General features: G+C 43.5%; 3 protein-coding genes across 4 annotated transcripts; 2 read left to right on the top strand and 1 right to left on the bottom strand.

The window, feature by feature from the left end:
* The first annotated feature begins 16 nt into the window (after window positions 1-16).
* On the top strand, window positions 17-6,660 carry smcr8a (Smith-Magenis syndrome chromosome region, candidate 8a). The gene is made up of 4 exons (XM_034593078.1): window positions 17-97; window positions 398-1,538; window positions 2,352-4,133; window positions 4,729-6,660. The coding sequence occupies exons 2-4, from the start codon at window positions 937-939 to the stop codon at window positions 5,186-5,188; spliced, it is 2,844 nt and encodes a 947-aa protein (XP_034448969.1). The 5' UTR covers window positions 17-97; window positions 398-936; the 3' UTR covers window positions 5,189-6,660.
* A 1,927-nt stretch (window positions 6,661-8,587) lies between these two features.
* bud31 (BUD31 homolog) lies at window positions 8,588-11,005 on the bottom strand. Its single transcript, XM_034593184.1, has 4 exons — window positions 10,801-11,005; window positions 10,101-10,223; window positions 9,631-9,797; window positions 8,588-8,809 (listed from the first exon to the last, which is right to left on the bottom strand). The coding sequence occupies exons 1-4, from the start codon at window positions 10,892-10,894 to the stop codon at window positions 8,759-8,761; spliced, it is 435 nt and encodes a 144-aa protein (XP_034449075.1). The 5' UTR covers window positions 10,895-11,005; the 3' UTR covers window positions 8,588-8,758.
* A 1,807-nt stretch (window positions 11,006-12,812) lies between these two features.
* Window positions 12,813-15,854, top strand: pdap1b (pdgfa associated protein 1b). Of its 2 annotated transcripts, none has more exons than XM_034593180.1 (6): window positions 12,813-12,974; window positions 13,155-13,246; window positions 14,432-14,530; window positions 14,651-14,772; window positions 15,079-15,230; window positions 15,375-15,854. In XM_034593180.1, exons 1-6 carry the CDS (start codon window positions 12,962-12,964, stop codon window positions 15,428-15,430), a joined length of 534 nt encoding a protein of 177 aa, XP_034449071.1. In that variant the 5' UTR covers window positions 12,813-12,961; the 3' UTR covers window positions 15,431-15,854. The 2 variants fall into 2 exon arrangements, with proteins under 2 accessions (XP_034449071.1, XP_034449070.1); XM_034593179.1 differs by having other exon boundaries at window positions 14,426-14,530.
* Window positions 15,855-16,411: the final 557 nt, after the last annotated feature.

The raw sequence follows: 16,411 nt of genomic DNA, 5'->3' as shown, positions 1-16,411 counted from the left end.
CTGTCAAACACTGCCGTATTCAAGGTCGTAAAACTGTCGTAAAAACCCAGGAACTGCCTCGTTCCGGAAACACGACAACAAGCAGATTTTAACAACAGTAAGTGTGAAGCTTTTTAATTTTAACACCGTTTACATCTGCAACACAGATTAATGTTATTAATAACGTTTTTAATAATGGTGTGAATTATATAATCTCATATCGCAGATAATGGAAGTACACCCTAAATCAGGAATGTTGAAATATAATCGAGATGATTTTACTAATAATACTAATAAATGATAAATACTGGTTATAAAAATCTGCTACAAACACCGAAAGTACTTTTAATATTTTTGATTATCACATCAAGTACTCCCATTCATCCCGGACGGTCACTGTGTGTACTTTGTGTTTTAGGGTGTACTCCGTGCAGGAGGCGGGGGGATGGTCACCTGACAGGACCGTGACCAGCTGGGTAAACATGGCGCCTGTGTCTGGGACCTGAATGACATGTTACCGCTCCTGTGTGTAAACGGCCCCGCGGTGGACGAACAGGACGCGTGACGAGACGCGGCTCGGGAGCAGAGAGGCGCTTCACTGACGCTGCTCCATGTTTCATTGTCTCCGTGCTCAGCGGGAAGAAGCTGATTCCTGCCCGGACCCTGTCATTGGCGCAGATATTTCCTTTTGTTAACAGGGACGCTGCCTGTAGTTCATGTGGAGGGGCTCCACTTTTACACACAAATATCGAGGATCCTGCTCTGGGGACCAGGCTCCTGCTGGGCTCAGTCTGGGGCCCACCCTGCTCTGCTGTGGGACCCTGTTTTTAAATGCTGCCTGGATGGTGTGAGAGCAGGATGATCAATGTGTCTGTTGCACTCTGACAGCTGGGTTATGACTGTGAGTGGTGCTGCAGCGTGTGTCGTGTTTCTCATGCCTTTCTCCACAACACCACTATGATAGGCTCACCTGACGTGGTGGCTTTCACTAAAGAGGATGAGTTTGGTCCGACCGGCCCGGACCCCTGGGCTCTCCCTGAGGAGTTCTCCGTCCCCCTCCATCCTTTGGCTGACTCCAACCCCTGGGCCAAAACCTCCTTCGCCAAGTTCACCAAAGACTTCATCCTCATCTCGGAGTTCTCCGAGCAGGTGGGCCCTCAGCCGCTCCTCACCATCCCACCCGACCCCAAAGTCTGCGGCACGTTCGATCTCAACTACTTCTCCCTTCGCATCATGTCAGTGGACTACCAGGCCTCCTTCGTGGGGCATCCACCAGGCAGTGGCTACCCAAGGCTCAGCTTCGTGGAGGACTCGAGGGTGGTGTTGGGCGACTCGAAGGAAGGGGCATTCGCTTACGTCCATCACCTCACGCTGTACGACCTGGAGGCGAGGGGCTTTGTGAGACCGTTCTGCATGGCATACGTGTCAGCCGACGAGAGGAAAATCATGCTGCAGTTTCAGGAGCTGTCCCTCCGCTTCCTGCAGGCGTCTGAGTGTCTGAAGGCTGGGAACAGGAGAGCCTTCGCCAAGGAACTGCAGAGGAAGCTCCAGGACCTGGAGTAAGATTTGAACTGCTTTCCCACGTAGAATTCAAATACAAATCTGATATTTCAATATTAGCCCTGTTAATTTTTGTAATTATATATGTAAACTGGTAATTGTTCAAATCAATGTGAAAAATTGTACCAGCGAGACTTTGCTTTTGGGCCCCTGCTAATCCCTCAGCCTCATGTCTACTGCTCCACATTTGACATGTGTGCTGACATTAGGCAAAGCTTTTGGCTAAATAAGAAAATATTGTGATTTTGACCTCAATAACAAGTCTGACGATCTTAAAACATTTCACCCAGAACCAAAATGTGAACTTCATGGTTGCACAAGAGGAAAAGTCAGAGGTCACTAAAGTTTTTAGCATTCATCCTCTAGGGACTTTGAATGTTGTACAGTATTTTTTGGCAATCCATCCAGAGATATTTCAGTTTGATGTGATGGACTGACCAACAAACCCACACTTATACCCATGTGTGTTCTTAGAATGGATATAAACATAACTTGCCAACTCTAATCTACCAGTTCATGAATGTTCATGAAGTTCTGCTGCTTGTTTTTCCTGTTTTGTTTGTGTAGTAGTTTCACAGACTCCGTTCAGACACTAACATCCATCCTGAGGGATCTGATCACATTCAGTCACTGATCACATCTGGTCCCAGGACACATTTTAAAGCCAGGTGTGAAGAGATGGACATAGATCTGTCCACTTGTGATCAGATCTCTCAGGACAGATGTTAATACCAGGCTCATCTCTTGACTCCTCTTATTCCTGTTCCCTGTATGAACACGTGCATCAGTAACCCGTGTTGTCTTCCCCTCAGGTACACTCACTCTGTGCTGCAGAGAGAGGAGGGCCTGCAGAGGGAGGCGGGGCCTCAGTGCATGTACTCCGCTCACGCCGTAGAGAAAGCCAATGAGCTCGCCAACGTTGAAAAGAGCATCTACGAACACAGGGACCTGCTGAGGCAGATCAGCTCCTTCCACTGCCGCCCGCGCAGAGACCCGCACGCTGTCACCTGTCAGAAGTGTATGACACAGTGCTTGAGTGAGTGTGAAACGCTGTTGGAAAAATATGCCAAGCTTGCCAACCCCTTCTGTTACACTGACACAGGAAGGAAGGGGGACGAAGGGCAGGGTCAGATCAATGATGAAGCAGGCAAAGAGGAAGTGGTGCAGGATGACGATGAGGGCGTTAAACGCAGGCCGTCTTACACACCACAGCTGATCAAAGCTAAGTCCGCCAAGTGTTTCGACAAGCGCCTGAAGACCATGCAGGAGCTGTGTGATGACACTTTCTATGAGGCCACCATGGGGCTCCTGAAGGAGACGGAGAGGAGTTTCCGTGGCGACCTATGTTACCTTCACACACGCCGCCTGGACAAGTCTTTACGCAGGAGACAGAGAATTACCAACTTCCTGTTTGAGGAGGACCTTGGTGATGATGCTGAGGATGAGGGGGGGGTACTAAGACCATTCTGTGCTGTGAACCATGCTGTCAACAACTTTACACTCTCAAATCCTCCTCCAATTGTGCTGGGACCAGAACCTCTAGAGCTAGACTCACTGGCGCCCCCAGATCCCCGAGACCCAACTTCTGAGACCAGCCATACTCAGGAGAGTGAGCTCGGGCTTGGGATGAGTCATTTGGATTCCTCCCCCTCAGACCAGACCCAGGAGAGCTCCGACGGGACCAAAGGAAGCTTTAGCAGCGATAAGAGCGGGATGGGCCCGGCAGAAAAGCAGCAAAGTCTTGCTAGTGTTAGGTCTGAACATCCTGATCCTGATCCTGATCCTGATTCTGACTTGACCCCTGACCCTGACCACAACACTGACCTGGAGAGGGAGAGCAGCAGTGAAGATATGGAAACCACTGCAGGGGAGGATGAGGGTGACAACGGGGGAGACGACACACCCGTGTCCTTGCTGGAAGTGGTGTCTGAGCTGGAGGCCAGCAGGGAGGACGACTGTGAGAGAGTAAGTGAAATTGAGTCTGACTTGTTGGTTCCAATTGACACAGCATGCTGTATGTCTCAAGAGGGTTTCCTTTATGAGGCATCTGCCCCAGAGAAGAACCCTCATCTGGACCAAAGCTCCAACCATCAGTCCTCTCCAACCGCGGTGGTCAACCAGGAGCCTCAATCCCTTCCCCTTCTCCAGGACTATTACGCGGTGGGCTCTCTAAGCTCAGAAAACAAAGCATCTGGGCTGGAGCTGCCCGTGGGGCTCCTTGGAGACGCAGTTTCCCGTACGTCAGCAGAGGACGGGTCAGACTGCACCATGAGTGCTTCTACTGGGTCTGATCGTGCTGCCTCACCTCTCGGCTATGGGGCAGTGATGACCCTGCGTCACAGGAAGAAGGCTGGACAAGGAGCCCTGAGGTTTGTGCGACAGTACCCCTTTGCCATACAAGCTCTTTTGTGCCTGCTGAGTGGCAGAACCCTGGTGGTGCTTGGGGCAGATGAGGGGAGGGTCCGACGGTTGGTTGCTGCTCTGGCCCTCTTCGTTCCCGGCCCTGGGAAGTGCGGCGAGAGGGTTCAAGCCTGGCTGTCCTGTCCTTTCACCCTTACTGACCTGCAGAGGTGGAAACTCATTGGTTTGCAAAGGTATGTCCAATCTGCATTTACATTTTATCCATTTAAATAACACTGCTTTAAAAAGCTGGTATTCAGGGCTTGTAGAACAAGACAGATGATGTTGATTTCACAGATTTACTAAAACATTGAGTTTGATGCTCACAGAACCATAGAACATATTAATCAATATGAAATATGAAGATGATGATAGATTCCTCAAGATAGTTTGTATCACAATCACTCCACTATTACTCATCTGCTCTGACTCAGTGTGTGATGACGCACAAACTATTCAACTTCCAGCCTCTCGACTGTATTGGAGTTTTTACAGAGAGGAAGCTTTAGTTTCATAAATTCATGCACTTGCATGAATTTATGCAAAGTGTCAAAGTGTCATCTTGGTAGCAACTTCTTTAGGATCCATCCTCTGGAACCATGAATCTCTGTATCTGATGTTTTGCCAATGTGTCCAATAGATGTTGAGAAATTTCAACCAGATCCATACAGCAATAACAATTAATGATATATTACAATAATATTGCGATTAAAAAGAAATGTATACCTCCTATGTTAAGCTTTCTTAACGAACTGACAACTATGGTATCTGTCTTTCTGCCTCACACAGAGTGGCGTCCCCTGTTGGTTCCAGCATGCTTTACTCGCTGTCCCGCTACAGCCGCTATATCTCCATCCTTGATGCCGACCAGAAGACCTTGCGCTGCCCGCCGTATCGCGGCCAGCTGCTGGCCAACATAGCCGATCATCGCACCTACATCCGCCGTGGCTCCACCTACTTCCTCCATGTACAGAGCACCCTGTGCCGCCTGGCTGCCAAAGCCTTCCTGTTTACTTTCACCCACCACCTCCACCTGCCGGTCAGCTCCACGGAGGGGCCCGAGGTCGTGGAGGGCCGACGCCTTTGCTTTCTGCAGGAGCAGCTGGGACTGGGCGAGGAGGACAGCCAGATACTGCTGTGCCTCAGCCAGCTCATCACTCAGCAGTACCTGCAGCCCGCCACCGGGAGCAGCGCACTCGCACCTTGTTTTAGTTTTAACTACACCACGAGCGTTTTATACAAAATCTAATTACCTTCTGGGAAAATGATTCTCATGCAGGTTTTAGCAGAAATTATCTGTGACTCTTTGGTTTTTATTGGACCAAAGGTGAATGTTACAAGGTCTAAAGTTATTTAAGTTTCAGGAAAATCTGCACTGACTTTTATTTTTCTCTGCCTTGCTGTGTTTTTCTTTGCTCTGGCTATTTCCTCTGTGTGCAGGGGAGATGAGAATCAGAGTGAGTGTTTACTTTGGTTCAGAGCAGGTCCACACACAAACACATGTCCATGACAAACAAGTGTCTGCTCAACCCTTTGAGCTTTTTGTGGGGTTTTTCCTCTTCCGTGTTATGTGCTTGTCTGAGGTCAGGGACACTTTGTGTGTGAGTGTGTGTTTTCTTTTACAAAATTTAAACCAACATGGCTGTCTGTGTATTTAAAGTGCTTCTCTGACCTCAGCCGGCTCACTCACAGGTTCAATCACAGCTCTGTGTTAACACCCATGAACCACTGAGCAGTTTGTCAGCGATGACATCATCTCAGCTACATGTAAACATGTTTTTCAGGAATACTGTGACATTTTGTGTGGTGAACAGACGTCCCTCTCAAATCTGTCCATGACATGGTCTGTTACAGCTGGTTTGTGACACGCCTCTCTACCTACCACCACAAAGCTTCCAAAGGCCAAAGCTTTTCTGAAGCCGACACTCGTCATATTTCTGTTTCACTCCACCTTACTTTTTCTTTTTTTTTTCTTTCATGAATGAATTTGAACACATATCTCTGCAGTAGTGGTTGAATGTCTGTTTTGTTTCCGGGAGTATTGATGTTTTAACGGGAGTAGATTTGACCTTTGAGAGCATGAAGTAAGCGTTCCCAGAAGGCTGCTTTCGGGTTGTGATGCATGAGGAAGTGTATTCGCCGTGTGAATTGGAGCCAGTCGGCCTCCACGTGATGTTGCATGTCCAGAGAAAAAACCGTCATCGCGCACATACTCACCAATGTACGGCCAGCGGCAGCCAAAACCTGTCAATATTCACTGCTGACGAGCATCTTCATGGATATAACGGTCAGTAGCATTTTAAAGCTACTTAACCTAAATGTATTGAAATTCACTGTTGTCTTAAAGTTGTGTGCGAGTGTTGTGGTGTCAGCATGAGACTGTCTTGTGCCGGGGTGAACCACCGTGTTGATGATATTCCTGTTTTTGTTACATTTGAACGAACTGACTCGGACGAGATGCTGAACATTTTTTTAGATGTTTGCTGGGAGTGACGGTGACGTTGTGTTTGTATAGATTTTATGAATTTCCTGTGCCATCAAAAGCAAAACTCTGAAGTTCGACACTTTATTTAGGACAGTAGTGGCCTATCATTTTTATCCCAGCGATCCTTGCTGGATGTGTGCTATGAACAACGGTACTATTATTTATTGCTTCAGGACAACATTTGGATCATTATGCTGAGAATTTCTGTTTTGGAGTAAGCTGAAGAAATGCAAAAACAAAAATAAATCTCTGAAGTTCTGTCAGTTCGGCCAGTGAAATCGCACTATGTTAGTATTTTAGATTTTCCTGTTCCTAATTCTGTGGCGTCGGCGATGGAGCTTTGATTCTGTATCTAGGGTGGTAACTGTACTTGTGACTGCATGGTCAGAGTTTTAATGTGAAAGGTCAAACAATGTGGGATCATGGCTGCTGTCCTTCCTGCTACGATTTAAAAAAAATGTTTTTAAGGCAAATGCTTTTAACTACTAATGACAACCTCACTTTTAATTGCACCTAATGTTTTATTTCATTTTAGTTCAGGCTTTTGCCAAATGTGATGTCTTTATTTTTTAATACTTGACTTTTTCTGTTCGGACATTACAACTTTTTTTTTAGCTATTGTCCCTCTAATGCAAAAAGGTGAATGTAATTTTAATAAGCCATACCACAGTGTGCTTAACACGTCGTCACTCAGTGTCCTTATGTTGCCATATCACATCCACCTTTTGTATCTCACCACGAAGGGGGCCACTGTTAACTTCAGCCCTGTTGCCATTTACTTTAATAAAGCACGTTGTGAATGTCGTGCCGCTTTTATGTGACGTTGAAGATCAACTTAAATCATTTTTGCGTCAGTGCCTGGTTCCCACAGGAGGCGGGCGATCGTGTTGATGTTGCTGAATCTCCCTGTGAGATACTGAAGGACCACATTTCTCACATTAAACATCCGATACCCAACAGACTCTTTGTCTGTGTGACTTGCTTCAGCGATGACGGATGTGCAAACATTGGAGGTTGTCATGAATAATAAATACTTCTCTGTGAGCTGCATCTAATTGCCCTGCTGGGTTTCCGGAAGGAAAAGGTGGTGGACTGGAGAGAGAGTAGCAGCGGGTGAATGATTTACAAACACTTCACAACAATACAGTCGTGTTCAGAGTTGATTATCATTGGTAGGCAGGAGCGGAGTGTGTGGGCAGCGCTGTGTGTCGCAGTCATTATGTAAACAGGTGAGATTCTCTACCTTTTTCCACCGATGCTGTTTTTTCTAGCGTCTTTGTAATCCCACAGTTGAGCAGAGGGACAGCTCACACACACACACTCACTCTCCTGTCAGCTGCTCTAAGGATCAATAACATCTGTACATCGACAGGTGAGGATTTAATTAGGAGTTAGTTTCACCTGCAATGTTTATGACTGAGATGAAACAATCGCACAAATAACTGGAATGTCACTCAGTAGAGCTCAAACCTCTGCAGAGGCTCAACAATCCCTTGAAATTAATTCAAGCTGCACCGACTTTCAAACACTCATAGATATCAGTTCCCTAAATGCACCTGTTTTTCCCCATCAAGATTAATTATTTATTTCCTGGGAAAATAGTATAAGCTTATTATACTGTAAATGTTTTAAGTAGAATTTATGGAGTAAGCAGTGAAAGATGTGGGGTCAAATACAGTATTCCCATCTCATATGTATCACAACAGATACACAGACACGTTGCACAACACCGTCTCTTTCAGGTCTTCAACCTTTGACTGAAAGCTTTGAAGACGTCCGGAACTACAGCCAATAATTAACTTCACGCCATGAGATGGAGAAAAAGATAAAAACACGAGAGCAAGTAAATCAGAATTGCTTTATTTAAAATTATACTACAATAACAATGTTGAAGAAAAAGGTTTTCAGGTTTAAAACAACATTCAAACACAAATCATTTCCTCCCAGCCCCCCCCCTTCAATGAAATGAAACACAGAAGTATTGAAATTGACCTTCACAGTGGAATAACAGGCCTGATCCAGAAACAGCGGTGAGGCCAGGGCTTCAGTTTAGTGTATATTAAAAAAAACAACAGCACAGAGAAAAACAAATGTATTTAAGATAAGATGGCCCCTCTCGATGCTTTCTCCATTGCCCACCCATGTTTAAAAGCAGAATATTCAATACTGATCCCAAATCAGGTCTGCTGGAGTTGGTGGTGAAGATGTTAGCGAACTGTTTCTAAAGCAGGCGACTGAATTAAAGAAACTGCGACGTCAGGGTTGTGAGGGAGCACGGATGGAGGATGGATGAGCCCTGATGTCCAACAGAAAATAGATGTCCAAAATCTACACTTAGCCAGAGCAACCTCTGCATCCACAGTGGGTGCATTCAATGATCCTTCCCTGCAGAGAGAGGAAAATAACAAAAACAGCATTAGTTGCAAGATTGTACAGAATTTACTGTCACATTTTCTGTGTTGTATTAAAGTATTTTTAAGTATCTAGTTGGTCAAACCCTTCACCTGAAGAAAAAGGTTAGATGCAGGAAATGTCCTCAATATCTAAAACTATCAGGGTGGCGACACCAATGAACAAATGTTTTTCATGAACAACCTAAAACTGGATGAAGCCACAAATTTAGCCCTTTCCAAACACCTCCATCCCATATGCTCAGATTTATCAATGCACATCTTGGCTTTGAGCCCGTTTTCTCACTGAAGTCTGACTTGATCATTTCAGCAGCATGTTGTTCACTGGACCAGCTGGCTGCATGAGAACCAACAACTTAAGAAATTGTGAAATCTCAAAGTACGTGTTTTTACACAGCAGTTAAACGATTTTAGTGTATTTTGGCAACTTGTTTCCCTTTTCTTAATCTTTCAGGGGTTAAATCCGGTGATTTTCCCCAGATATTATTTTCTATGTTCACCTCTCAAAGTACTGTATTATTACAATAAGGGTCATTGAAAGCATGTCAATGACACCTTGACTGAAAGGGAGAGTCGGGTCTAATCTATAAAAGAGCCTGATATACTATTTGAGACTTTGTTACAGTTAGTTGAAGTGTTACAGTGATTTGTCGCTGTGGCAGTTTTTATGAGTCACGTCTGTACAGAAATCAGCAGGAATAATGTAAAGCTGATGACCAACTTAAGCCTTTAATAGACATTTAATAAAAACTCATCCTAAGACTGTCTTTTAAAATTATTTGACGTCAGACTTACGACTTCCAGCTTTCCCTTGGGGACTCTGCAGATGCAGTTGGTTCCAAAGTTGGTGTCTCTCGTTTGGATGCAACGCAGACAGCACAGGTTCTCGTAGCCCTGCTTCTTCCACTTGGCAATCAGGTTCTTGTCTGCGTAGCCTTCCTTTATACAGTAATCATACAGCTCTGCCAGGGCACACACACAAAGATGATTATTACTAAACATCTCATACAGAGAATAAAGCTAGAAATAGGTAATGTACTGTATGTATGGTCATGTGCAGATTAACAACACAAAAGGTAACTTGCATGAGGCAAAACCTTTAGATAAACATCTTAAGTAAAGAAGAGTTGTCTCAGACTTAGAGTCCAAATGAAGGGTAAAGGGATAGTTTGGTTTAGTTTGTAAAATAGTGAAGTAGACAGAAGAGGAAGTGGACAACATTAGATATCAGGTGGTTCATCGGTGGGGGGGTTGAGCCTGCTCACCTCTGCTGATGGCTTTGCGTTTGTAGAAGAGGTCGAAGATGTATCGACTCCGCTGATGGTGAAGCCTGAAAATTGGCCACAGGGACTCGACCTTTCGTTTTCCTTCGTGAGGCTCTGTTTCAGCTGCGAGGAGCAGGACACATGGCAGAAAGTGTTGGAGTTAGAACAAATAGATTTATAAATTTATGATGCAAATGCTTGGTGGTGGTGGGGGGTGATGTTAGAGATGATATGATGCTGGGAACAGCCTGTTTCAGACTCCTAGGTCTACTTCAGTATAGAAAGAAGATGAACACTCGTCAAACTTTACAAGTACACAGGGATTCAAACTGATCGTCCGGTGCTTTCAAAGACGAGTCGAGTCTCTCCGTGTTGTCTCGGTTAAGGAACTACTACTGGATGTTGGCTGTGGTCGGTGAACCTCCAGTAACGGACCCGGGGGTAGACGCGTCTATTCAGGACATTGCTTTGAGCATTCCCCCCCCCCCATGCCTCCGCGGAAGTCTTCCCCACTCGTGGTAATCGACATTTGCTGCAGCCAATACCAAAACAACCCTCGTGTCACCACCATCACCCCCCAGTGTTTAAACCAAACTGGACCGTGAGGGAACAACCGAGAGAAACGACGGAGCTCGTTGCACCGACACGCTGCGGGCTGAGCGGAGCCGCCGCGGGGACGACCGCCATCCACCGGCTTTACCTTCTCTCATTTTCTGATCCAGCTCGTCCAGAGTGGGCTCGATGAGCTCCCAGCCGTCCGGCGGCGGCTTCCTGCTTCTCTTCACTTTGGGCATCTCGTCGTGTTTTGTACAAAGTACAACAAAAGCTCGCCCCTTGTTTACGCAGTGAGGGCAAGCTCAAGTAGTGGCAGCGGTAGCTCGTTGAGGCACTTCCGGTGTATTGGAACTTCCGGTGTAGAGGCACTTCCGGTGGCAACAGAAACTGCCTGTTAACTGCCTGTGATAAACCAAAGCACAAATGTACATTTGTATCCTTCCCTTAAATTCTACACTAGATGGTGAATAACTCCATGATAGCATTGATGCAAAGAGAGTAATCTAGTAATTTATTGACGACAGCTGTACCAAAGAAGATGGAAGTACCACGAAGGAAGAAAGTTTCCAGAGAAGGTAGGACCAGGCACACTCTCCATTTATATTTTTGTTCTCTAGGCTGAATAAATGTATTCAGTGTTTTTGTGTTACAAGACAGCAAAGAGAGACTCACAAAATGTTACTTTCCAGTTGCATATAAACCATTTACAGTTTTATTTACTCTCATAAGTTGACTTTGGCCCAAATGTTTTCCTTATGACGGGATTCATAGGCATTCTCCAAGGACTCTTAGTTAAATACACTAACATCCATAAGGACATTTAAAATAGACTTATTGCTACTCCTTCAATATTTTTTACGAGTTATGAACCTCTATAAACAGTAACTAAACAGTGAATATACTAGACAAATGACAAACGAAGATGTACACAACAAACAGCTACTGACCCACTACTTTTTAACCAAGCTTTATTCTCATGTCTTCAGTATTTATATGAATTCAGTTAACTGACAATGACTCCATGGACAGCAATATTGATACAGGCTGGCTTATCCTGTTAAAACAAAGTGAACGGTACTGATATTGAAGCAAACTGTTATTAATACTTTCCTGGCTAACCGGTAATTTCAAGTACATCTCCACCATGGTCACCAAGTACAAGAGACATTCAAAATGTATAAATAATCTCCTTTTATTTGTTTTATGTTTGAGTAATTTGTGCAAATGCAGATCATAATAACTAAATTAAAGCATTAAATTATAGCATTGTCTATTGTAATGACATATTGTGTCAGTGATGGTAAATGTTAATAATGGAGTCTTTAAAAAGGGCTACAGAGCTGTAATAACAGTGTGGCACAGGCACATATCATATATGATCAGCAGACAAAAATAAAAGATTGAACATGGCGTGGACCCATAACATGCTTAGTGAATCTTATTGAAGTTTAACTAAACCCCTACAACATTTTGGATTGTTGAAACCCGATATATCTGGATAGTTAGTGGAGAAAATATTTTTTGTGGGAATTCGGCCGAATATTTATTACAAAGAAATCATCCATATAAACGAGCATGTTTCACAATACAGGGAACAAGTCACAGGACAGCTGTGGCAACTGCCTCTACAAATCAGTGGCAGTTTCTGCTGCCACCGGAAGTGCCTCTACGAGCTGCCGCTGCCACGATCTGCACTTCCTGTCTCTCTGTTTTCGTTTCTGATAATGCGAACCTGTCTCGGGCGCTGAAATTAGACGTCATCGACGGAGGGGCGGTTTCTCCCTTCTCCCTCTATCGGCGCTCTGATGACGTCGAGGCAAAAAATAAACTCCGTTCATGCACTTTTTAAAAACTCTTTAAATTTCCCTCTGGACGAAAACACGACATGTGATTATTTAAATAAAGTGTTTTTCCATATAAGGACGTAAACTGAGATAAAACCAAAACAGATGTTTTTCTCACTTTCTCTGTGAGTTGCATCACTTTAGCGCTCCAGCAAATTGCCTTAAGAAAAACAACGGAAAGTTTGTTTATTTTAGTTTATAACTCACGTTGTTTAGCTCAATAACTGGACGTTGCATGCAAACATATGTATAATATAGTTTATAACGACACACGGGATTATTAAATGCTTTAACAAACACGTGTTTTTAGGATTTGTGGACAGGCACATCCTGGGACCACTCCACATATCAGTGCTGTGAGTTTAGTCAGCTGTCAGTTTGTGTTGTCGCCTGAACATTTTGTGTTTTCTGACCGTGTTCACGTTTTTAAGAGTTTTTTAATTAAAGGCCCCGTTTGTCAAAATGCCCAAAGGAGGTAAGAGTGATTCCGAATCCAGCTCCATTGTGTTCCACAGTGTTTTCCTGCTGTTCGCCACATTACGCCACAGGCTGTTCGCTGCTTATAGACGGTGTCTTAACTTTCACGTGTTACTAAACAACAATGTTTATAAACCAGCTTCTGTTTTTTCTGCTCTTTTTTCCCACCTCGTCGCAGGAAAGCGAGGGAGCCACAAGGGCCGGATGAGAACTTACACCAGCCCCGAGGAGATAGACGCTCAGATGAAGGCGGAAAAGGAGAGGAAACAGGTTAGTGTACTACGTATGGTCACGGTAGTAAACGCTCCTGCCTACATTTCCCATCATGCACCATTTTGAGTGAACTGATCCAGAAGTTTGAATCTCCACAGCCACAGATTTCACTCAAACATCGTTTATCAAACACTATGTTATAAATAATCTTGCACCAAAGAAGTGCAGGAAGTGTAAACATTTTTTAATTTAAAATCTTACTTAAGTGAAGTTTATAAAATCAAAATATTAATATAAAGAACAATAAAAAACTGGGGAAAAAGCCAGAAAACACATTAGCCAATAGAAGTTGGCACAATATAAATATATAACACATCATATATAACTTGAAATGTAAACAATATAAATATAACCAAGGCCAGTGGTTTAATTACTGGTTTCCCATTTAAAAGTCTTAAGTTTCAAGACTGTCTGTACTACTAGGTTCGTTTATATTTCTTCATCAACTCGTTTCTCTTTCCATTTTCACCACCCGGTGGATAACTCCTCTTCATTGGCCTTTACTTTCATTTTCAATTCAAACTTTGAGAATGATACAGAACTGTAGCTCTGACGGGAGTCACATGGGGCCCTTATAGGGAGGTTTCCTACTGAGATGTCATTGCAAATACACCATTGGTTGTTTAAGAGAGAGAGAGGGTCGGTGGTTGGGGGGTTGTAGTCACTGGCCCCATTATTATGAGACACTGCTGTTGAGTAAAGTTTGTCAGCCTTTCGGGGGCCCCCTCATGACCTGGGGCCCCAAGCAGCTGCTCAGAAGCTGCACCCCTTAACTCATAGGTCCTGACAAGTCTTCAAAAAAAGCAAAAATTCCGTTTTACAGAGTCTTGGGTGATTCACTCAGGACAAGTCAGGAAAGAACCAACATCTATTATTATAACTAACAAAAGAATTGGATTTTAATTGTTTAATCCATCCACCAATTTTGTCATTTATCTGAATACATTAACTGATCATGTGTCAATGGTTGGGCATAGACAAGATGCCCCCCCGTACAGGTGGCATAGACTGTTTATAAAGATCGACGGCACGTCTCTACTTCCTTCCACTTTCCAGAAATGAAGCAAAGATATCCCGGATATTACCTGTTGAAACTACATGTGTTAAACCTGATACCATTGTTAGATAATGGTCTGTTTTTGGTTCAACTGCTTGTCTGTCATTTATGTTTTATAGCAAGAGCAGGACGCAGAGGGGGCAGAGGGTGTGGCTCCGAATGACTTGGCAGAGGAGAAGTTACCAGCATCAGGATCCGAGGACAGCGATGATGACGACTCCATGGTACTGCCACACTAACTCTGCCACTCTGTCTTATCACACATACAGTTGCCTCAACATGGAGTACAGTAATGATGCATTCATTCACCTTATACTGTACGAACTGCTGTGATGTGTTTGCAGAGAAAGAGAACCGGTACGGAAGGCTTGATAGAAATCGAGAACCCCAACAGAATTTCACAGAAGTCCAAGAAGGTGACGCAAATTGAGCTGGATGAGCCGAGGGAATTATCAAGGAGAGAAAGGTGTGTGTCAGTCTGTCATATCATATCAGTGCCTCATGAGAACCTCATTTTTTTACTTTATTTTACATACAGTAAGTTTTTAAAGACATTTGAAGGATAGAAATGACATAATTAGATTTGTATGGGCCTCTGATGTCCAATTCTATTGTCTTATGTGCTTGAAATTTCCAAATGTTACCTGCATATTCTGAGCACTTTAACACCTTATTTAGAAATTTACTTTCTGTGATTCCAGTCAAAAACATTTTTACACTAACTTTCCTAATGTCGCTCTCGTCACCTTGACGTGCACCAACTCCCGCACAGAGAGGAGATCGAGAAGCAGAGGGCGAAGGAGCGCTACATGAAGCTGCACTTGGCAGGGAAGACTGACCAGGCCAAAGCTGACCTCGCTCGCCTCGCCATTATCAGAAAGCAGAGAGAAGATGCTGCAAAAAAGAAAGACGAAGAGAAGAAGGGTGAGCACCTAGATCTGGTCAAAACCATTTATGTTGGATGTTTTTGAAATGTTAGTGTGGTGTCATTGGGTTTTTTGACCAGTGAAAAATGTGGCTTTAATCTTGTCGAGCTGATCGTGTGTATCCTTTATTTTCTCTTCACAGCAAAAGTAGCAGCGTCAGCGGCAGCCAGAGGAATGAACTCCCTCACGCTGAAATGATGCAGAGTATTTATCTGAGGCGTCTTCACATGTTTCTGGACTGGTGCAATATATATATATATATATATATATATATGACTATTTTTTAAATGAAGAGTTATGAAGAATATTTGACATTACTGTAACATTTCGAAAATGGTTGTGGCGACACCAGAGGAGAGGGGTTGTGAATGTTTTGGCATGGAATAATGGCCTCGTTGATCCCTCCAGGAAATAGAGATACAAATGAGATTACATCAGTCTTACACGTACACTTGGAATGAATCCCTTCTAACCATTTAGCCTGTACATGATATTTATAGTTATACTTATCACTGTACAATTTCAACTTTGCTAACTGAGCTTTACCACTATATTTTGGGGGATGTTACATTGTATATAACGGACTCATGAAAATATTTCAGATAAATATGATGAAACAAGTCTGTTCATTTCTTTATTTGCTGATTTACCCTGTGAGAAAACCATCTTGTGTTTTGGAGGCTTTCCCAACCTCAGGTGAAAGAGTCCATGTTGGAAAACTAATGAGTCAACATCACAGATATTCAATTTAGAATAGAAGTATTTCACAGTTCAGAGAATCCTACAAATCTTTCAAATACTCGTACAAGAAAGAGACATACATTCAAAGTTTTTACTAAAGTTCACATTCTCCGTTTGGATGTTTGGATGAAAAGTTTTATATATATTATATATTATCAGGTTGGTAAATGTCAAGTCTCAACTCTTCGTGTCTATAATTCTCTTGTGAGAGGAGAAGACTGTATGACTTTGCTTATGAATATTATAGAAATTTCATTTATCTCCTTTTCTGTATTTAAGTTATATAGTTGTCTACATCATATGCTCCATTCTGCTTAGAGCTTATATATATGACACCATTGAACTGCCATTCATCGTTTTAAAATTCACGGAAGGAAACAACATGGCCTAGCATTAAACACCATCTATCTAACGTAACGTAAATACTAATATAGAGAT

Source organism: Hippoglossus hippoglossus, chromosome 8 (genome assembly GCF_009819705.1).
Source record: "Hippoglossus hippoglossus isolate fHipHip1 chromosome 8, fHipHip1.pri, whole genome shotgun sequence".
NCBI classification, from domain to species: domain Eukaryota; kingdom Metazoa; phylum Chordata; class Actinopteri; order Pleuronectiformes; family Pleuronectidae; genus Hippoglossus; species Hippoglossus hippoglossus.
The sequence above is the reverse complement of the archived record's forward strand: the minus strand, read 5'-3'. Positions and strand labels throughout refer to the sequence as shown.